This window comes from Sciurus carolinensis, chromosome 8 (assembly GCF_902686445.1).
Source record: "Sciurus carolinensis chromosome 8, mSciCar1.2, whole genome shotgun sequence".
Taxonomy (NCBI): Eukaryota; Metazoa; Chordata; class Mammalia; order Rodentia; family Sciuridae; genus Sciurus; species Sciurus carolinensis.
Window position 1 is genome coordinate 41223954 of NC_062220.1, and position 22864 is coordinate 41246817.

General features: G+C 31.0%; 1 protein-coding gene across 4 annotated transcripts in view; it reads right to left on the bottom strand.

The window, feature by feature from the left end:
* Phf14 (PHD finger protein 14) overlaps nucleotides 1-22864 on the bottom strand; it is a 200000-nt gene that overhangs the window by 98779 nt on the left and 78357 nt on the right. For all 4 annotated transcript variants that reach the window (XM_047561586.1, XM_047561584.1, XM_047561585.1 and 1 more), the window contains 2 exons: nucleotides 7204-7254; nucleotides 6968-7089 (listed from right to left, as the gene is read on the bottom strand). In XM_047561586.1, coding sequence (XP_047417542.1) covers nucleotides 6968-7089; nucleotides 7204-7254 — 173 coding nt within the window. The remainder of the gene's footprint in view (nucleotides 1-6967; nucleotides 7090-7203; nucleotides 7255-22864) is intronic.

The following is a 22864-nucleotide window of genomic DNA, read 5'->3' on the forward strand; positions in this document are numbered from 1 at the left end:
TCTTAAGCAAATAATTGTAGGGTACACCCAAGAAAGGGTCATGTTTAAAGAAAAGACAATGATATTGATACACAGGAAAGAAGCAACTGACAAATTGGATAAAAATAAATTAATTCTTTGAAAATTACAATTTATTGAAACTGACACAAGATGAGGGGGAAAAAAAAACTCAGTATCTATTTTTTAAAAAAGATTCACTGAAACCCTCTCCATAAAACTCCAAGTCCAGAAGTTTTCATTGGAGAATTCTATCCAAATTTAAAGAAAAATTTAAAGAAATAATATTTTTAACAAATGTTTTAAAATCAAATTATTAGGTGGAATAATTTCCAAAGTCTTTTAAAAGGCCAGTATTACTTCACAGACAAACCTTGGCAGAGACTTTAAAAGAGAAGAAATCAGTAGAACAATACTTGCAGGAAAAGAGATGCAAAAACCTTATCAAAATATTAGTAAAGAAAATCTAAACACATGACCAGAAGGAAGTTTATCCCAGTGTTGCAAGGTTGATTCAACTTTTGAAACCTCCCTGGGAGAGGATAGGGAGGAGGATGAAGGCTATGAAAGTGCATGTTTTTGTCAATATTGACTAGTTTATTCCCTTAATTTTATGTTATTCATTCTATGTAACTTTTTTTTCTTTTCTTTTCTTTTTTTTTTTTTTTTTTTTTTTGCGGTGCTGGGGATTGAACCCAGGGCCTTGTACTTGCAAGGCAAGCATTCTACTAACTGAGCTATCTCCCTAGCCCTATATGTAACTTTTAACACATACACACAGAACTATTGAACTTAGTAAACTTACTCTTTGCAGTGGTTTGGGTTGGCAATTTTGAAATTACTTTTGGTGTATTTTAAATTTGGGGAAATAGGTAAATATATTGCCTTGAGATCTAAAAGTTAGAGAACACTAGATAAGATAATTCACAAATAAATAAGTGGAAACAATATTCCCTTAAAACTGTTTATGTATGTTTTGTCATTTTATCATAATTTTAGAGACATTGAACTGTTTTATGTTTTGTTTTCCTAATTAATTTATGTTGTCTAGGTTTAAAAATTCAAACCAAGTACAAATGATGAAATTTTAAAGGTTCACCCTTGGTATTTTTTAACTGATTTAATCTTTTATTATCTAGATATAAACTAGTCAGTCCCTAGTTCATGAAAATACCATTTTTAAAAGTGTATCTCCAAGGATAACATACTATAAGTCAAAGTAGCTATAATATTTGTTCATTTTCCCTACTCGTCTTTGATTAAAATAGGGGGAAAAAACCTTTGCTACTCCCTGCACAGACTGATTTGTTTACACATTCTACCACTGATGACATGTGAAATATTGGCATTCTTAGAGTTTTAATTGTTATTAAGTTGATTCAATTAAAAAGTACAACTTTTAAAAGTTAATACAATCAAATGGGCAGATTTTCAAAAACAATAATAAAATAAGCCCTCCAAACTAAAGATATCCCACAAGGTAATTTCTTCCTTTTTTCCTACCAGAGACTGAACCCAGGGGCATTATTTATTTGTTTGTTTGTTTATACCAGGAATTGGACCCAGAGGTTTGCTTTGTTTATTTATGCAAGCATGCCAGGGATTGAACCCAGGGGTACTTAACCACTGAGCCAAAACACCAAAAGAAAAAAAACCTATCCTAGAAATTGTAAATAGAGGTAATGAAGAGAAATAAGTTTATCCCAAATAGTCTATGTGCAGGAAATATATATTTTTAATGCATAAGAAATTTATTAGCAGATATAAATCATTTTAAGACCTATATTTGTTTCTTAGTTTGAAATTATTAGTATCCAAATAATATATATTTGTAGCATTAATTTATAATCATAGGAATACACTGTCTTATTATATATCATATTAAGAGTGATTACTGGGACTGGAGATACAGCTCAGTGGTACAGCACTTGCCTAACATGCATGAAGTTCTGGATTCAATCTTCAGCACTGCAAAATGAATTATTTTTTAAAAAGTGATTACCATATGGTAAACTATATGAATAATAGTAATCTAGCAAGTCTATAGTCAAAATAAAATAACTTTAAAAATTCTACCAAATGTATTCCTAAGTGTTCTTAAAATAGATAAAGCTAGGTTCCATTTTTTCTTTGTTTTTGTGGTACTGGGGATTTAACCCAGTGTAATCTATCACTGAGCTATGCTCCCAGTTCTTTTTTGAGACAGGCTCTTGCTAAGTTGCCAAAGCTGGCCTTGAACTTGCAACATCCCAGCCTTAGCCGCCACAGAGACTGATGTTAAAGGCATGCACACCGGCTTCATTTACAAAGTCATTTAAATATTCTTCTTTAGTGATCTGCAGTTCCATGAAAACAGTAAGGAAATTTATGACCAATTTTAGCTTTACTATCAATCTAATCAAATCTCAGGAAGTAAAACCCTCTAATTATGACCCAGCTCATTTAAAAATATCTTTACCAATTAGAATAGAAAAATTAATTAATAAAAAAATCAGAATAGAGACTAATTTTTGAAATAAAAATCTGGTATATACTATTTCTTGTTGGTGCTTCTAATAGTTTATGACACAAAATTTAGTTTTGGGGGAAAGCATTAAGAAGTCAGATATTTAAAATATGAAATAAATTCAAGTTCTAACCACATTGCGTAGAGAACAAATTGACATGCTAACCTTGTAACCAAAATGGTTCAGTATCTATATAATTTGTCATATACTCAAATAAGGAGACTCTAGCAAGCATTATAATAGTGTGGAATTAGTTGTAAAAGTGAATAGCTTCACACATCATTTCCTAGCCTCAATATTTCTGAATAATGGCTACAACACAAACAAAATTAAAGATACTATGTGAGAAGGCTCACTGATTCTAGAGTTCTTAATTTTAGGAACCCTTCTTTCTCTATCCTACCTCTCTTTATTTTAAGTAATAAAATTTGTCACATTGAATTTACATAATTAATATAAAATTTGAGGTTTAAAAGTTTAGTCTTATTCCTAATATGATATCTTAATAAAAATTTATGAAGAAAGGCCTATCTATCTACCTATCTTTAAAATCTATCTTTTGAAAATTAAAACTATTCAAAGAGAGTAATCACTTCATTTCTACTTTTGCAGAGACGCATGAATTAATTTCAAATCTGTGTCTATTTTATCTTGTCAAAGGAAAAAACACCAATAGACCTTGGTGACAGTATAAAAGTCTTTCAAATATTTCATGAAAAACTTGTATTTAGTGATTGAATTGTAAAACTTTTTGGGATTCATGAAGCAAATAATTGGTCATTATTCATATGGGGTTTATTTATTAAGCATTTATCATTCATTTATCAAGGACTTATTGAGCATTAAATGTGGAAACAAAAATAAGGTATCACTAAGTGGGGTGGGTCATAACTACTTCCCACAATGAACACCTCTCTTGAAACAAATAAATGCCTGAAAAATATCTCACAATTCTAAGACACAGCATCAATTTGGCCTTTAGCGTTTAAATTGCACATTTATGAGGACATAAAGGAATATGTTTTTAATGGAAAACTTCACAGAAAATTTTTAATTAAATTTAAAAAGCAGATGGAAAAAAATGAAACAATATTTTTTAAAAATTCTACAAGACATTATAAAAACCATCTTTCTCTTAATGACCTTGATAATTTTCATAATTCCCACATCCAGTGGAAACCATATTTTAGAGAACATGTAAGGATGTATTCAAAAGTCTCTTTGGTTCTCTAAATGCTAGAAATAAGTTTATACAAAAACAGGATACATACAATTTCTGCAAGGTTAAAAGTAGTTATTTATTACTAATGGAAGTCTATTAACCAGTTATGACTCACATTTCAACACAGGCATATATGTATCCTTTGTGTTCCCAATACCATGGGTCCAAATATTTTACAAAGAAACAATTTTACCATCACTTAGCATTATTCACAAAAATCTACGGAGCAAAGTATGATTTTGATCACATACAACACAGGGAAAAACTGAGGCACAGAAATGCTAAATTCTTTGTCAAAGACCTGAGAAAAACTTACAGACAAAGCAGAAAATAACAGCTGGATCCTACAAATTACAGTTTACTGAAAAACTGCATACAATTTCTCAAATAAGGAGAATCTAGCAAGCATTTAATAGTGTGGAATTAGTTGTAAAAGTGAATACCTTCACAGATCATTTCCTAACCTCAAAATGTTTCTTATATAAAAAATTCACATATAAACATATACAAATAACTGAAACAGCAATAATATTAATCAATAGAAATTTTCCATATAGCCTGAATTACATAGAGAAGTGTGGTTTCAAACTCAAAGATGCTAAAAAAAAGGTTCTCCTGAGTTGCAGACATCAGTTTAAAGGAACTCGAGGAAACACACAAAACATATTCAATAGAAGATTATTATGTTTCAAAAAGTTTTTTAAAGGAGCACCCTAACAGATGAACAAAATGAGTATCTGGTATCTCTGATCAACCACTGAAATATACATTTATAGAAAATAAAACCTTAGGTGTGGGGTTGTGGTTCAGTGGTAGAGCACTTGCCTAGCACGTGTGAGACACTGTGTTCGATTCTCGGCACTGCATATAAATAAATAAAATAAAGGTCCAGTAACAACTAAAAAAAATTTTTAAAAAAGAGAAGAAAGCCTTATTTAAAATATCTTAAAATTAAAAAAGAACATGTATACATAATACTTAAGATACAATGTAATCATAAAAATGTGACATTTAGAGGGACTATTTTCAAATAATGATGGTGCCAATTTCAAATGATATGAGACATCAGGGAAAACAGCAGATATTAGCTATACTATTGTTTTTATTAAACACATGAAATTCTATGCAAAATAAAATTCTTCTTTAATCCAAGAGCAATAGTGCTTAAATTAAATATATATAGTTTTAAAGAAAAATCATATTATAACCATAAAACATTTTATGGCATTGTTTTATATCTATCTTCTCTTTTCCTCAAAAATATTAAAATAAAAACACTTAACTTCCTCTTCATTACCTTTAAAAATCTTCGCTAAAAATTTATGATGCTATCCTTTTTATGAGGTAACCAAGGAAAGGGACTCTGTATATCCATCATTTCTAGAGTAATAAAAATATCTTTACCTTCCAAGAAGACTTTCACAAAACTCCAGATACTGATATGTTGTGATCATGCAATTAGGAATGAAAATTTTACAACAGAAACTAATAAAATAAATAAGAAAGGCAAATATTACTCAAACCTTATAAAGATTATAAGAAAAAGAGTACCTACTTCTTTTCAAGACACCTAAAATATAGTGGGTTGGAAATGCCCTATTATAAAGTGACTTTTGAAATATAAGCTATATTCATTTCTTAGGTTACATCAAATATAAGCAAAAAATAAAATAAAATCTGGTAAAAATGTTTAGATTCCATAGTAAAAGCACCTGAATCAATTTAGTATCTCGAAAAAATGAATTGAGACTAGATACTGGTATAGGTTCAAATAACTGAAAAGAAGATCACAGGTTCTTTAAGTTTTTAACTGTGATTTCAAATTAATCATGTTCCTCAATCCCATCCCCAACCTCAATGGCATTTCCCTTGATTGAATTTTTATTATGTAAGATTGTTATTTTTAGAATTTATTTATTTTTGTAATTTTATATATACCATTAAATTATGCTTAGCTTAGGATTTCATTCTTCATAGTATGGTCAGACATTCTTCATAGTATGATCAGAATGATTCCTATATATCTCCTGAATTCAGAACAAATTCAACTAAAAATAAATGAATTTCATCTTCACAATTCCCATAAGATTCTACAAGAATTACTTCAAAAAAATTAGTCAAATATTACAGGCTTTCTTACTTTGTTGAAGCACTTTGTATTTCTTCACTGGAATTTTTACTTTCTCCTCATCTTCCTTAATGATAATATAAAAACTTAATAAATTTTAAAACTTCCTGCCTTTATTTGATCAAGACAAAAGAAATTATATTCTTAATGACTAAAACAAATGACATCATTTTTAAAGTAAATATTTAAAATCACATAATTATACTAATATATTTATTTCATCAACATAAATTTATTCTTCTTTCAAGTGTTTAATTTTTCTGTCCTCAGTTAACTTAATAGAGCTTTACAAAGACAATTTTTGAAAGAAATCAGAGTTCCTTCATCATGCTACAGGAACTCTGCCATTGTCCTTTGGAAAGACTGATGCCTCTTTGAAATGAACCCTTTTTTTAACCACCCACACTGAGCACTTCATTTCAGCAAAAGAGGCAAATGACTAAAATTAGAAATCTCAGAGCCCTCAGGTATAGCCATTCTACAGCATGAGCTTAGCTTCCTGATTAGTATTATGCTTGATTTAAAAATAAAAAAGCACCCAAACAAAACAAAGAAACAGAAAAAAACAAAACAAAACAAAATCTATCTAGGCCATCTTTTCACCTTTCTTTATTTCATAAGAGAGAAGCATTTAACACATTCATTTTAGTAGGCAATAAGGAAGTGCTAATGAAGTTCTTGCCAATAAAATAAAGTCTGCCTTATCATCATTGCCCATAAACTTCAACATTTATAATAAGCTAAGAGCTTAGTAACTTTATGGTCTTATGAGATAAAACAATAATCTTAGTACAAAGTGTTTGGATTAATTATTTTGGTGGCCTTTTTATACAAAACATTGTCAACTTCTCTTGTAAAGAGAAAATTCTCTTGTGCTCAAGATCCAAATTATCACTCTTATTTACGTCTAAATCCAGAGTATAACCATGTGTGGAAGATTAATCAGTAGAAAAAAAATCTGTTTCTGAAGCATTGTTCTCACTAAATAAGATTTTTATAAACATTCTTTTCAGTTTTTCTTTTTCTTTTTGTTTTTTTCATTTTATCTGTGATGAGAAAATGATGAACATGGGACTTTAATCCCCAAAAGAAAGGTCTTAGCATCCAATTTACCTGACAAGATTTTCATTGTCTCCCGTTCCTTTGCAAGTTGCGCATTCAGTTCTTAAATCTTCAGCTTTGGGTTTCTTTTGCAATACAGACTGCCTCTGTCTTCTTTCTCTGGGAACTCTTTCCTGACATACAAGGGAGAATAAATCAAAACAAAATCAGGATATAATGAAAACAATTTTAAGAAGAAAATTTCTTAAAAGTTTGAACTGTATAAAAAGTGCTTAACTTATTCCAACCTCATGTTTTTCTTCCTCAGGAACGAAGCTTCGTTTCCGTCCTCTGGTTCTCTAAAAGAAAATCCACAAAAATATCTAATGTTTAAATAATGATAAAAATAAATTTCCTCTGTTAAATGTTATTGCCTTGATCTTCAAAAGATCAGCCATGACCCTTAAGTACTCGCATAATCTGGGGCACCTTTAGAAATGCAGAATCTTAGGTTCATTCCAACAAACTGAATGAAAATTTGGCTTTTAACAAAAATTCCTATTAAGGTATATACACCTTAAGTTGAAGAACAACAGTGTAGAAGTGCCCTTAATAGAGACAGTATTTATTAATAAGTCCCAAATGAATACTCAGGGCTAGTTATTTCTATATTCATCTCTTTCCTTTATGTGATACTCTTGTTATTTAATGCTTTAATTTTTGTCCCTGAAACAATTCATCTCCACATTGGTAAAGACTATGTCATATTATATTTCTATACCCAGTCAAATTTGGTATAATGCTTATTATGTAAAGGTTTTAAAATTTTGTTTTAATAAAATAAATTATAAGTGGTCACATAAACCAATTATACTATCTAATATAAATGACAAAAAGTTTAAATTATTTTTTTCTTTCTATGTCAATCTATTATCCAATTTCCATAATTTAAATGTATAGGACAATTTCAGAAGAATAAACTGTCAATGAGAAAGTATTCAAATTATTCATTTTGGTTCTATGAACTTCAGAACAGAATACTCAAAAGGACTTCAAACATTTCCACATACTTTTCATTCAACCCATCTTAGGTAATGAAGTAGCAAATGTATTATTTAGTTTTGAATTAATTTTCAAGTACACATGTTAACCGCCAATTTCATGTTTTCAATTCTTTGAAAGAAATTTAAAAACAAGCTGAGTATCCCTTATCCAAAATGCTTGAGACCAGAAATAATACAGATTTCATAATACTTGCATGTATGTTACCAGTTGGTTTTTCCTATCTGAAAATCTAAAATTGGAAATGGCAAAAATTAGAAACTTTCTGGGTGCTGATGTTCAGGAAGTTTCAAATTTGAGAGCATTCAACAATTTTATATTTTTGGATTGGAGACAATCAACCTGTATTTACTATTTGTGAAAAACCATCAAATCTTTAACATATGATATCATTCCATTGACTGAAACTTCTTTCATACCTACACTGCAATTTGTATCATATGGTAAAACACCAATTGACAGTTCTATTGCTGAATGATGTACTTACATTACTCTTATATTCATATATTGCCTTTTCTACATCTATTAAAGTGTTATTTTAAAAATGAACAAGTATATTTATAGTTATCTAAAACAGTCCTTTTAAATTAAATTCATTAATTACCAAATGATAATCACTGATGTATTCATGTAGTAATTAAACAAAAGTAACAAAATTCTGGCTAGGAAAATAAGGTTGTTTAAAAAACATGGTATCACACCATCTCAGAGCTCTGAAAAAAGCAGCCCAAAGAAATGAATTTCTGATGTCGCAACATCAGTAAGTGACAGAGGTAAACCTCAAACCCCAGTCTCTTAAGTGACTTTTCCTTTATGTCAAATCCAAGATTAACAATTTAATCATAAGTAGAGATGAGTAAAATTTTCTACAAAGCAAATTTCTTATTCTGCTTCATTACTTAAATAAACAATAGCACCACAATGCACCATGAAGATTTTTCACATTTCAAAAGGAGTAAATTAGAGAATGATATCCAACAGAGAGGACATACAAATTCTCACTCTATTCTTACCTAAACTGTTAGCCCCATATAGTACAACGATTAACATCACTTATCACCAAGGTAATTACAGGAATTTCTTAGCATTTGTCAAATTACTAATTTTTTTTTTTTAAAGAGAGGATTTAATGCAAACACAGCTACTCAAAATACCAAGTCCTCCAATCAGGAAAATGCTTGAGAAGCTAGGCTCAGTGGTAGACTGTTTGCTTAACATGTGTGAGGTCCTGGGTTGGATCTGCAGCACAGTCAAAAAAACAAAATAAAGAAAGAAATGTTTTGACTTCTAAAAAGGTAAAAAAAAGAAAGAATGAGAAAATGTTGAAATCTTGAATTTCTTTTTCTGCTTTTAATAAACTGACAGTAACTACAAGCATAAAAACTCATTAGCTGCCTATGATCACAACAAGCAAGGTATTTAAATATGGTGTCCCTAAATGAATCATAAGAGGAGTTTATAAGACAGAGAAATGGTACAAAAAAGCAAATGGAAATAAAATAAAAACATTTGACTCATCTATCAAATTATAATTATCAAACTCAGAAGTATAGAAGTATTCATAATAGGATAGTTACGTTATATGTTGTGGCTGATACATACTGCATTAGAAACAAAATAAATAAAGCAGTTGGATGAGAACCATGTGTAGAAGAAAGAAGTTTACTTAATTATGCCCTTTAGAATGTAGAACAGACACATTATCTACAAGTTCCAAATGATTAACCATTTAAGGGATTCTAAATCACACTTAATCTTGAAAGTAATTATTAAGGTATTAAAAGTAAATGATAAGTTTTAAACTCATTCCAAATCTTGGCATATTCCATTTTTTTGTTATTTTTTTTAAGAACTTGATTTACTTAGGGAATAATGATGATCTGAACTACTTATATTGCCTGACTCAATCTGTCTATGGTACATTTTCCTGAAAAGAGGTAATAAAAACATCCACAGAAGAGATTAGAAAGGTATTAGAGACAATGTAAAAGAACAAAATTATTTTAGTTACCAGCATTATTTTAATAGTTTATTAATCTGAAACAAATAATTAAATATTTCAGTTTTAATTCTTTGAAGTTGGGATTATTTTAATTTCCAATTAAGTAAAATGCAAGATGATTTTCCTAAGCTTAGAATGATTTGACAAATGAACTAACTTTAAAAATAAAAGATAGTAAGTGCTTCAACATCTTTGATATCACTAAACTGGGTTTTACATACTCACTCATGAACTGAATTTAACACATCTTTTTGATGAAAAAAAATCAACATTTATACAAATAGCAATATGTAAGCAATATATGGTTAGATGAATAAGAAATGCCTCCCTACATATTTCCATATAAAAACAACATGCTTATGCATGAGCAAAATCCCATCTTCAATGTTAATTTAGGACAACTTAAGTCAAGCCTCAAAAACCTCTGTTAAACTACATATTGTCAGAGTTATGGTGTGGAATAAATGCCAGTAGCTTTCTGGCAGCTGTTCAAACCGCGTCAAACTAAAGTTTATTCACGTGTATGTGTGTATATATAATTCCCTCCAAATTTGTTTTTCAATTATGAAACTAACTTAAAAACAAATCATAAATTAAAGTTCATGAAATATTCAAAGAAAAATGCTATGTATATGTGAAAACAAGGTGTGAATAAAGTACCATCTGTTTTTGTTGGCTATCAACAAACAACAGATGGAACAGTGATCACCAAAAGTGAGTGTTTCCCTTCTGGTCAATTGGCTGTAGAGTGGATTTTAATAACAGGATTATGGAAAAAAAAGTGGAATTATAAAAACAAAATCATCATCAATTTGGCTTAAGTACTATAAATTAAAATAATGTTAGAACTAAATATATAAAATAAAATGTATATGTTTTATGATAAATGTTCCTATAAAAACCCTTCTCATAGATAATGGTATATACAAGTAAAACCTTGAAGTGCCATCTGTTCTTCATTTTATTTCATATTCCTAGAAATAAATAAAACTGACATATTTTCAACAGGCAAAAGTCAAAACCGAAGCCTTCAGGTTCTGAATAAGATTACTTTAGCTAAAGATGCCCGGATCTCATCCAGGTGAACAAAATAAATTAAAGTACACTCTAGTTCATAACAGGATTGTTTGTGAGGTTTATTCTAATCATTTGTTTAGTAGTCAAAGGACTCCTTGAATCTGATAACATTGAACTCTGCTAGCTAAACCTTCATAAATTGCATTTCTTTCACAGAACTGTAATCATTTAAGTGATTAGTATAAAGATAAGTAAAATAAGACAAATGAGACAAAATGCACAGCAAACTTTAGACATTTCAACAGAATAAAATCCAAATGTTTGAACATTTTTTCTAAATAAGAATCTAAATATATATATACATGTATCTATTATATATATTTATATATAATATGTGAAACATATTCCATATTTTCAGATTCTTAAGATTTCATCCCCAGCAGTATTAAGTAGCTATTTGCATATGTGTAATAACTAGTTATACCATAAGTGTAATGAAGGTAGACTCTATGAAATCTGATTATCTCTCAAAGTCTGTCATTTGGAAAACACTTAGTAGCTCAGTGTTAAGACATGAAACAGATTAAATGTGTTTAAGTTCTTTTCCAAAATAATGATCTAAAAGAAATAGTCCATCCTGGAAAACAACACAATTTTCAGTCAAAGCTGCTAACAAGTACTTTGACTACTTATTGCATTTATTTTGCAAAAAAAAATGATATATATAAGACAATAAAAATTTGTAAGTCAGGAAGAAAGATCAAAGAAAGTAGATGTGGTGTTTGTGTGTGTATGTGTGTGTGTGTGTGAGAGAGAGAGACTAGAAAGAAAGGTCCCAGTAAGTCCTTTGGCACTTGTATAAAAGATGAAAAGATATCAGATGATGTATAATGGGGAAAAAAATGAAAAGAAAACCTGAAAGCTTTCAAGTTACATTAAAGTTGTTAGAAAATATGCCCAAAAGTATAAACATCAACTTTAAAGTAACTTCAAAAGGGACATAAACAAACTAATTTATATTTTCTTCAAAAGTAATTTCCTTTCCTAAAAGGAAAATTTTCCACATAAAAAATAATGCAGAGAAAATGTCTTAAATGATCTGCCTTTACAAAAATTCTATATTTTCATCAATGAAATATGATACATTTACAAGGAGAATAGGACCAACTCCCTTTGATAAACAGGACTACTCCTGTCCACATGGAGTTTAGGCCCATGTGGACATTAGGTATCAAGCTAATATTTATTTACAGAAATACTTATTATAAATATGAGTACAACTAAGGAGAAATATAAAAATAAAGTGATATGCTGCTCAGATCTTTCAAAATCCCAACTAAAATGCATTTATCGAAACTTTTAAACACAGAAATACCATGAGCCAGTATTTCTAAGTATATATTCAGGGGAAGTGATAGCCTTTGTTCACCTAAAAACTTGTACATCAATATTCATAGCAGCATGATTTGTATGAGCCCAAAAGTGAAAACAACCCAAATGACCATTAACTAATGAAGAGGTAAATAAAATCTGGCATATGCAGATTAGAGTTTTAAAAATGGAGTTTTATATAACAATAAAAGAAAAAAAAAGTACTGATACATGCTACCAAATGCATAAACCTTGAAGATATATTGCTAAGAAACAAATTTATGATGTAATTCCATTTATATGAAGTGATCTGATTAGGCTAATCTACAGTGACAGAAAGTACTCTAGTGGCTACAAAGGTTTGAGGGTGAGAAGTGAGGAATAGGGATGCTAACAGGTATGGGATTTGGGAGCTATTGAAGAAAACATTGTGATAATGGCTATACAACTTTATAAGCACACTAATACCACTGAATTATATACTTCAAATGGGTGGATTGTATGATATGTGAATTATATCTCAATAAAGCTATTCTTTAAAAAAAGCATCATCAGCCATAATAAAGAGTTAATTTTAATTGCGGCAACTTTTAAAATACAACAAATTTTCCCATTATTGCTTATATGATTAAATTTAATATTTAAGTTATATGTAAGTAAAGTTAAAATGCCACTTATAAAGCAAGTTCAATATGTATTAATGATGAAATAAACTAAGTAGACTATAAAATCCATCTACTGACTCAATATCTTTTAATAATATAAAGTATTTGGATGCACTACGGGAGGAAATTTATCTTAACTTTTGCAGCTCCTAGAAGTTACCCACATTCCTTAGCTCTTTCCTTAGAACTTCATTCTTACACCTTAAAAGGTAAATTTCTGCCAATCTCTATTCCACTATCTGTAGTCACATTTCCCTCTACTGACTACAGAAAGGAAAGGTCCTCCACTTTTAAAAGTCCTCTGATTAGATGAAGACCACATGGGTATTTCTGATTAATCGTCCCACCTCAACATCCATAACTTTAATTATAAGTGTAAAGTCCTTTTGGTAAAGGTAACGTGTTCACAGGTTCTGAGGATTAGGATACAGACATGTTTGTGGCACCAGTTTTCTGCCTACCACACTGTGGGAAATCAAATGCATATATTATAGACTGAGATGGGCAGTGTGACTGACTTTTTGAAAACAAAAGTAACAATGAAATACAAAATTTCTAAGTTTATAAAAATCATGCAAACTCATATAGATAAGAAATTCCACAGTCATCACAATAAAAGTGCGACTTTGTGTTAAAATTCATAAAGATATGAGGAATTTCATTCCTTCCCATACTGTCAAGAGACTACCACTCTCCCACCAGACACAAAAAACATATTCTCTCAAGAAAAATAACCAAATGGATCCTGAAAGTGGGTACCAGACCCAGAAAAGAGAGGAGTGAGGTAGCCAACAGTAACCAGCAAGTTAACATTCAATTTTGGCTTTCCATTGTGCCCTACTTACATGTTCAGAAGTCTGACACCCAAGAATATATCTAAATGTTAGGAGGTGAGAGAATACTTCTACTGAAATACTGTGGAAAAAATAATCTAAAATATCAATATCAAGGGAGTTTCCTCAAAGAAAAAGCCTAAAATTACCCTCCAGAGAGCACAATGAATATACAAATTCCACACAAACTTAGTTATTTTTAAAATATAAGAGTGGACATTCAAGCATCCCTGGCATTTGAATGCTTCAACCTAAGACAGAGATAAACATGAGCAGGAATAAGGAACTCAGATGAGCGTGTGGTGCATGCCTATTTAATCCCAGCAACTAGGGAGGCTGAGGCACTTGGCAACTCAGTGAGACCCAGTCTCTAAATAAAATATTAAAAAGGGCTGGGAATGTGGCTCAGTGGTTAAACACCCCTAGTTTCAATCCCTGGTAACCAAAAAAAAAAAAAAAAAAAGCAAAGAAGGAACTCAGAGGAAACAGTACAAGACAGAAAAAAAAAAAAAAGTGAAAAGAAATATCCTAGAGAAATAAAAATCTTAACAGTATGGAAATAAGAATATTTACTATTAAAGGAAATAAAGAATAATAAAATACATACATATACCAAATTATTTTTTTCCCAAAGAAAATTAGCCACGTGCAGTGGCACACGCCCATAGTCCCAGCACTTGGAAAGTTGAAGCATGAGGATCACTTGAGTCCAGGAATCTGAAACTATCCTGGAAAACATAGTAAAATCCTGTCTTTAAAAAACAAAAATGAACAAATAAACAAAAAACTCACAGATTCAAGCATGTTTCAAGATTCAAGCAATCTTGAAAAAGTGCTTTCAACCAGAAATCCTAGACAGAGCAATCAGGCAAGAGAAGAAAATAAAAAGGATAGAAATAGACAAAGGAATAAGTCAAGTTATCATTGTTTACATTGATCCCATATTTAAAAGATCCAAAGAGTTCCACCAGAAGACTGCTAAAGCTAATAAACAAATTCAGCAAAACAGCTTACAAAATCAACACAAAATAATCAATAGCTTTCCTACACAGCAATACTAAGTGGGCTACAAAAGAAATCAGGAAAACAAACCCATTTTCAATAGTCTCAAAAAAGAAAAAGAAAAAAAAAAGAAATACCTAAGAATAAACCTAACCAAGAAGTTGAAGACCTCTGCAATGAAAACTACAGAACACTGAAGGAAGAAACTGAAAAAGACACTAGAAAATGGAAAGTCCTCCCAAGTTCATGGATATGCAGGATTAACATCATTAATATGTCCATATTACCAAAAAACAATATACAGATTCAATGCAATGTACAGATTTGATCAAAATGCCAATGACATTCTTCATAGGAACTACAAAAAACAATCCCAAAATTCATTTGGAATAATAAAACACCAAGATTAGTCAAAGCAATTATAAGCCAATGAAGCAATGCTGGAGGTATCTAGACTTCAAATTACATACACTACAGAGCTACTGTAAAAAAAAAAAAAAAGGCATGGTGCTGGCATAAAAACAGACACATAGACCAATGGAACAGAACAGAAGACACAGAGATGAACCCACAATACAGTCATCTGATCCTTGACCAAGGAATCAGAAACATACTAGAGAAATGACAGTCTTTTTAACAAATGGAGCTTGGAAAACTGGTTATTAATATGTAGAACCCTCTCACCCTACATGAAATTCAACTCAAAATGGATCAAAGACCTAAGAATCAGACCACAGCCTTTGCAACTCCAAGAAAATGTAGGGTCAACACTCCAACACAGAAGTGCAGGCTATGATTTCCTCAATAGCATTCCCTAAAGCTCAAGAAATGGTAAGAATTAATAAATGTTGATAGCATAAAATTAAAAGGCTTCTGCTCAGCAAAGAAAATAAAAGTGTGAAGAGAGAACTAACAAAACAGGAGATTTTTGCCAGCTGCTCCTCTGACAGGGTATTAATGCTCAGAATATAAAAAGAACTCAAAAAACTTACCAAAAATTCAATTAATCCAATCAATCAACAGGCAAATGAACTAAATAGACACTTCTCAAAAGAATACAAATGTTCAACAAATACATGAAAAAATGTTCAACATTTTTAGCAATTAGGAAAATGCAAATCAAAACTACACTGAGATTCTGTCTCAGAATAGCAGTCATCAAGAATACAAAAAATAAAGGCTGAAGAGGTGGGGAAAATGAGGAACATTGTTGGTGAGATTATAAATTAATACAACCACTATGCAAGTCAGTATTGTGGTTCCTCAAAAGACAAGAAATGGAACCATCATATGAACCTGCCATACCACTACTCAGTATTTATTCTAAAGAATTAAAGTCAGCATACTATAGCTATATACATACACCTATGTTTAAAGCAGCACAATTCACAATATCCTCATTATGGAAACAGCCTAGGTGTCTATTAATTAAGGCATAAATACAGAAAATGTGGATATATACACAACGGAATTTTATTCACCCATAAAGAAGAATGAAACTGTGCCATTTTCAGGAAAATGGATAGAACTTGAGAACATATTAAGAGAAAAACAGTCAAACTCAGAAAGTAAAGAGGGTTGTGTATTTCACATGTGAGAGCTAGAGAGGAAAAAGGAAAAGAAAGGGCAATGGGGATTTCATGAAAATGGAAGGGCAACCAGTAGAGTAAAGGGCAACCAGGGAGAAAAAGGAGGGAAGGGAAAGGAGAAATACTGGGGAAGGATACTTATCATGTTATGTTGTTATATGTTTATGTGTATGTAACAACAAATCCTGTCACTATGTATAATCATAGTGAATAAATATAAAAAAAAAAGAAAATGTGCTCCCTAAATTAGATGTTTAATAAAATAGTTGGAAATTTTATGAATTAAAAGTCTCAAAATTTAGTTTATCTGTATTCTCTCCTTTAATATCCTTGTACCTGAACTTACTACAATTGTTCTTCAAACAATAATAGGGTGAAAGTATGCTGCTAATGTTCATAAGGTAAGAAAACATATTTATATTATTCTATTATAATATTTCTACTATTCATAAACCCTGTTTATCTTTGGACAGCTACTATCATTAAGAAGTCAATATCAAATTCACTACATAAAACAATTAAATGCCACTTTATAAAAGGCACAAAGGGAATTTTTCAAAAGAAAATAACAATTTGGAAACAAGTCAAACTGCAGTACACAACTAGTAATCCATTTGTTGAAAAGTATATCATGCAGGTAATTTTTTAGAAATAAGAACAATGATTTTAATAGGGGTATATGACAGAAAGGGAAAAAGTAAAGATTACCAACAAATGTGGTCTTTAAAAATAAAATAAAACCCTGAAAGCCTAATTATATAGTTTAATTATCTCCCTGTCTCTGTTTGTTTGTTTTTTTTTTTTTTTTTTTGCGGTGCTGGAGATTGAACCCAGGGCCTTGTGCTTGTGAGGCAGGCACTCTACCAACTGAGCTATATCTCCAGCCCCCTATCTCTGAATTTTAATGTACATATGTTAACCTTCTAACTTAGGGACAAAATAAATAAAACAGTGAAATTTAGAACAACAGTTCTAGAAAGGACTAGAGATCATCTAATTCATTTTATACATGAGGATACTATATGCAAACAAAGTGTTGTTGTTTGGATATTAAATGTCCCCCAAGGTCATGTGTCAAAGGTGTGGTCATTGGCCTGTAGTGCTACTGAGTGTTGGTAAAACATTCAGGAGGTAGAACCTAGAGGAAAGAGGTTAGGTTGTTAGGGATGTGCCCTTGAAGGTGATATTAGTATCATGGACCCTTTCTCTCTCTTTTTGCTTTCCAGCCATCATAAGGTGAATAGGTTAGCTCTACCACACATTCCCTGCCATTATAATTTGCCTTCTCACAGGTCTGAAAAGAACACAGCCAGCCAATCATGAACTGAAACCTTTAAAACTGAGCAAAAATTACTCTTTCCTTCTTTAAGTTGATTATCTTAATCAATGTGTCAGAGTGACAGAAAGCTAACATACAAGGTAAATTAAGCATACTTATCAAAGGCCACATAAAAGGTTACTGGCAGATTGTGGACTAGAATTCAAACCCACTCCAGGTATTTCCACTATACTATGCTGCTAACCAGTTTTTGATGCCACCCAAAATGCTCAAGAACTTGATTTTGTACAATTTGTCCTCTAAAGGGAATAATGTTACAAAAAATTATTTTATGAAAATAATATTACATTGTAAATGTTCATTTTAAGGTATAATTAAAAATCATACACATACAATTTTTTTTCCAGTGCTGGGAATTGAAACCCAAGTCCTCAAGCATACTTGGCAATCTCTTCACCACTGAGCTACATCCACAGTCACCAAATATTTCTAAGTGTATAACCACAAGAAAATAATTTAAGTTTTAAAAAGACCCTTTAATCAGCCTATATGCAAAAGTCAATTACACTAATGATTAAAGTTTCCTTAGCACAGAAATAATTAAAAGATCCTAAAAAAATTCACTTACTTATCTTAAAAAATTAAATATTAAATAAAATTTTGCTGAAGGTATGCTAAACTCATGAATAACTTTAATAAATGAGCCTGTGTTAAAATTAGATTATTCTTCTTCTTTATGGCTGAATAATATTTCATTGTGTATATATACACAGTTTCTTTATCCATTCATCTGTTGAAGGGCATCTAGGTTGGTTCCACAATCTAGCTATTGTGAATTGAGCTGCTAAAAACATTGATGTAGCTACGTCACTGTAGTATGTTGATTTTAAGTCCTTTGAGTATAAACTGAGGAATGGGATAACTGGGTCAAAAGGTAGGTCCATTCCAAGTTTTCTGAGGACTCTCCACACTGCTTTCCAGAGTGGCTGCACCAATTTGCAACTTCACCAGCAATATAAAAGTGTGCCTTTCTCCCCACATCCACGCCAACATCTATTATTGTTTGTGTTCTTGATAATAGACATTCTAATTGAAGTAAGATGAAATCTTAGAGTTGTTTTAATTTGCATTTCTCTAATTACTACAGATGTTGAATATATTATGGCATTTGCAGATAAATGGATGGGACTAGAGAATATCATGCTAAGTGAAGTAAGCCACTACCAAAAAACAAAAGGCCTAATGTTTTCCCTGATAAGTGGATGAGGATATATAATGGGGTGGGAGGTTGTGGGGTGAGAGAAGAACTGAGGAACTTTAGATTACGTAGAGGGAGGTTGGGTACGAAAAATGGTGGAATAAAACAGACATCATTACCCTATGTACATGTATGATTACATGAATAGTATGAATCTACATCGTGCACAACCACAGACACGAAATGATGTACCCCATTTGTGTACAATGAATCAAAATGCAGCCTGTAAAAAGTAAAAATAAAAAAATAAAATAAAAAATTTTCAGAAAAAATAAAATTCAAAAGATTTATTACAAAAAAACTAGATTATTATTATAATTTCACCCAATTAACTTCTTTAAATGGTTGCCAAGTTAATAATGTAAAAAGGCTGTTGTCACCCACATCAATGTTCATAGCTGCCCAATTCACAATAGCCAGATTGTGGAACCAACCTAGATGCCCTTCAATTGAATGAATAAAGAAACTGTGGTATATATATACAATGGAATATTACTCAGCCATAAATAATAATAAAATTATGACATTGCAGGCAAATGGATGAAATTGGAGAATATCGTGCTAAGTGAGATAAGCAAATTTCAAAAAACCAAAGGACGAATGATCTCGCTGATAAGCGGATGATGCCACATAATGGGGGGTGGGAGGGGGTCAAGAATGGAGGATGGAGGGATTGTATAGAAAGAGAAGAGGGGTGGGAGGTGTGGGAGGAAGGAAAAATAACAGAATGAATCAAAAACTATTACCCTATGTAAATGTATGATTACACAAATGGTATGCCTCTACTCCACGTACAAACAGAGAATCAAGATGTATCCCATTTGTTTACAATTAAAATGTAAGATGCATAGCATAAAAACAGAGGTATAAGTAAAACAGCTAAAAATATCATGATACCTAAATGAGGTTCAAAAATTTTACAAGCAATTTTATATGAAGCACCAATGCTTTTACTAGTATCCAGTTTGCCATTATTTTAAAAATTTCAATTGATCAAAACCCAGGTTTTGAGATGCAAATTAATACTTTCTCATCCAGCAGAAAATTTCCTGAGGAAAAGTCAAGTTGTAAGTCTTAGTGACTCACTTCAATCTTTTGTCATTCTATTCCACTTCATAACAATCATGTTACCTGCTGGGGCAATTTAACAATATATTTAACAATACCTCCCAAATGGACAACTGCACTTCTAATTTACATGACATTTATTTGAGTCAACTTTACCTTGAGGGCATACAGCCCATTTTCATTTTAATGTCCTATACATCATCTAGCCTAGTGCCTTACATTATTAGTTGCTCAGTAGATAGGCACAGAAAAATATAAACCTGAAGAAGATTCACAAGTAGGACAAGGGGTCAAAGCAAAGATCAGAGAACACTAAAAGACCTGGATTCCCGGACAATCAATTTTTATTCTTGGACATGGAGAACCATTCACCTCAGGAATAAATATGGTCAAAAACACTCATGCAAAAGAAAAATTTCCCCCAGTTTTGAAAATTGTGAAGAAAATGGAAACTCGTGTTCATATATAATAAATAAAAGTTCATTTTAAAATATTCTGTACCCACTACTGGACCCTGCAGGTTTACCCAAGAGGACAGAATAGGTTAAAGATCAAATCACTAAGGCTGAGAATGGAGTTACATGCATCAAAAGTCATGATATACCCTTAAAGTGGTGTGAGAGAAAGCCGAACATTAAAAAAATCAAAGTAGGTGAAATAACTGCAAAATTACTGATAACTTCAAAGTTAAGAAAAATAAAACAATGAGATGCTAGAAGTAGAGTATTATGGAATGATAAAATGGACTGTGATGTTATCTATAGATAGTGAATGCAGTACAGATCAATGAAACAGTAATCCCAAGGTCAATGGATTACAATGTTGTTTTGGTTCAATGCCAAAGTAATGATCCTGAAAATGTCAAAAGAAGTATTACTTGAAACTAGTAGAAAGAAGTATTATAATAAAAATTCACAGTTGAATGATTAGAACCATATAATATTACTAAATTCAAGAAAAAGATTTTTTAACCCAATAAATAGAGGAATGCACTATATATAAAATATGGTCACTTTACATTTAACAGTAAGCAAGATATATACAAGACCTCACTGTCCTATACACAGGCTTTTATGTAGAAGAAAAGCAATTCCCCCAATATAAAAGAAGCTATATATATTATGATAAATCAGATTCCAGTCCCAAAGTTAAACATTTTCATTTCTATAATAAATGAACAAATATATGAAAAAATTATCCCTAATTATTATTAACTGGCTATCAGTATGTAAAATTACTAGTAAATTTTCAATTTTTTTTCCAGAATATACAATTATATATCTGAAAGTTGTTATTTTGTAGGATGATATTATCATATAAACTGGATGTAGAAATCCGAAGCATAGGCTCAACAATTAACAAGTAAATAAATTACATTAAAGTTGACCTTTGAAGCAAATGAGAACAACAACACAACATATCAAAATCTCTGGGACACTATGAAAGCAGTATTATAAGGAAAATTCATTGCATGGAGCACATTTAAGAAAAGAATAAAAAGTCAACAACTAAATGACCTAACATTGCATCTCAAAGTCCTAGAAAAAGAAGAACAGAACAACACCAAAAGTAATAGAAGACAGGAAACAATTAAAATGAGAGCTGAAATCAATGAAATTGAAACAAAAGAAACAATTCAAAAAATTGACAAAATAAAAGTTGGTTCTTTGAAAAAGTAAAATAAAATAGATAAACCCTTAGCCACACTAACAAAGAGAAAGAAAGAAAATACCATTTACTGTGGTTTGATTCATTTACTTAATCTCACATCAACCCTTAATGTAGATATTACTATGTTGGTTTTTAAAAAAATATTTTTAATTTGTAGATGGACACAATACCTTTATTTATTTATTTTTGTGTGGTGCTGAGGATTGAACCCAGTGCCTCATATATGCTAGGCAAGTTCTCTACCACTGAGCCACAAACCCAGTCGCTATTATGTCAGTTTTAATAATAAAAATATTCACAGAGAAAAATTTTTAAAAAGTTGACCTTTGAAACAGACATTGACAATAGACAGTTTAAATCACAGCATTCTAAAAGGAAAAAATGCTTAATGCAATCAAAATAAAGGGGGTTTTCCTTGTCAAAGTGTCTAATAAGAAAATCCCTATGTTCTACAAAGAAATTCCCTAGCTTCTATAAATAAGAGGAAAAAAGGAAGAAAATGACTGGGTCGAAATGGGTTAACAACATACCATCTTGCAGGAGACCCTTAATGTTAATATGTTTTCCTTCACTCATATTACTTTCTTCCACTAATTTTTAAAACAGACAAACATAAAAGAAAGGAGGGAACCTGACTCATTCCCTTTAAATGGCAAACATTGTGAGGACTCAGAGAGATATCCAGCAAGCCAAGAAGGAATTAAATCTCTCAGTTTTAAATACTGCTGAGCCAGTAAAAACTCCAGGTCTACCTTCTTTGATCTATCCTCTTGGCATTTTATAACTCTTCCAGTCACTGCCTGGATTTTTGCTACCAGTGATTCATTTAACCATCTATAATTAAGAACTTATTGCATGTTTTGCCCAATACTCAAGGATGGAAAACAGGAATAAAAAAGGCAATATCCTAATCCTCAAAGAGAAGAGAAAACTATTACCCTAGCTAAAAGTATGATTACACAAATGGTATGCCTCTACTTCATGTACAGAGAAACAAGATGTATTCCATTTCTTTACAATAAAAATGAATTTAAAAAGAGAGAGAGAGAAAGGGGAAGGACAAAGGAGTCTGAAAGTCTTACTTCACAAGGACCTGCCATGGGCCAAACAAGCACTTGATTATGTATTTGGTTACTCTGCTAGATTATCTGT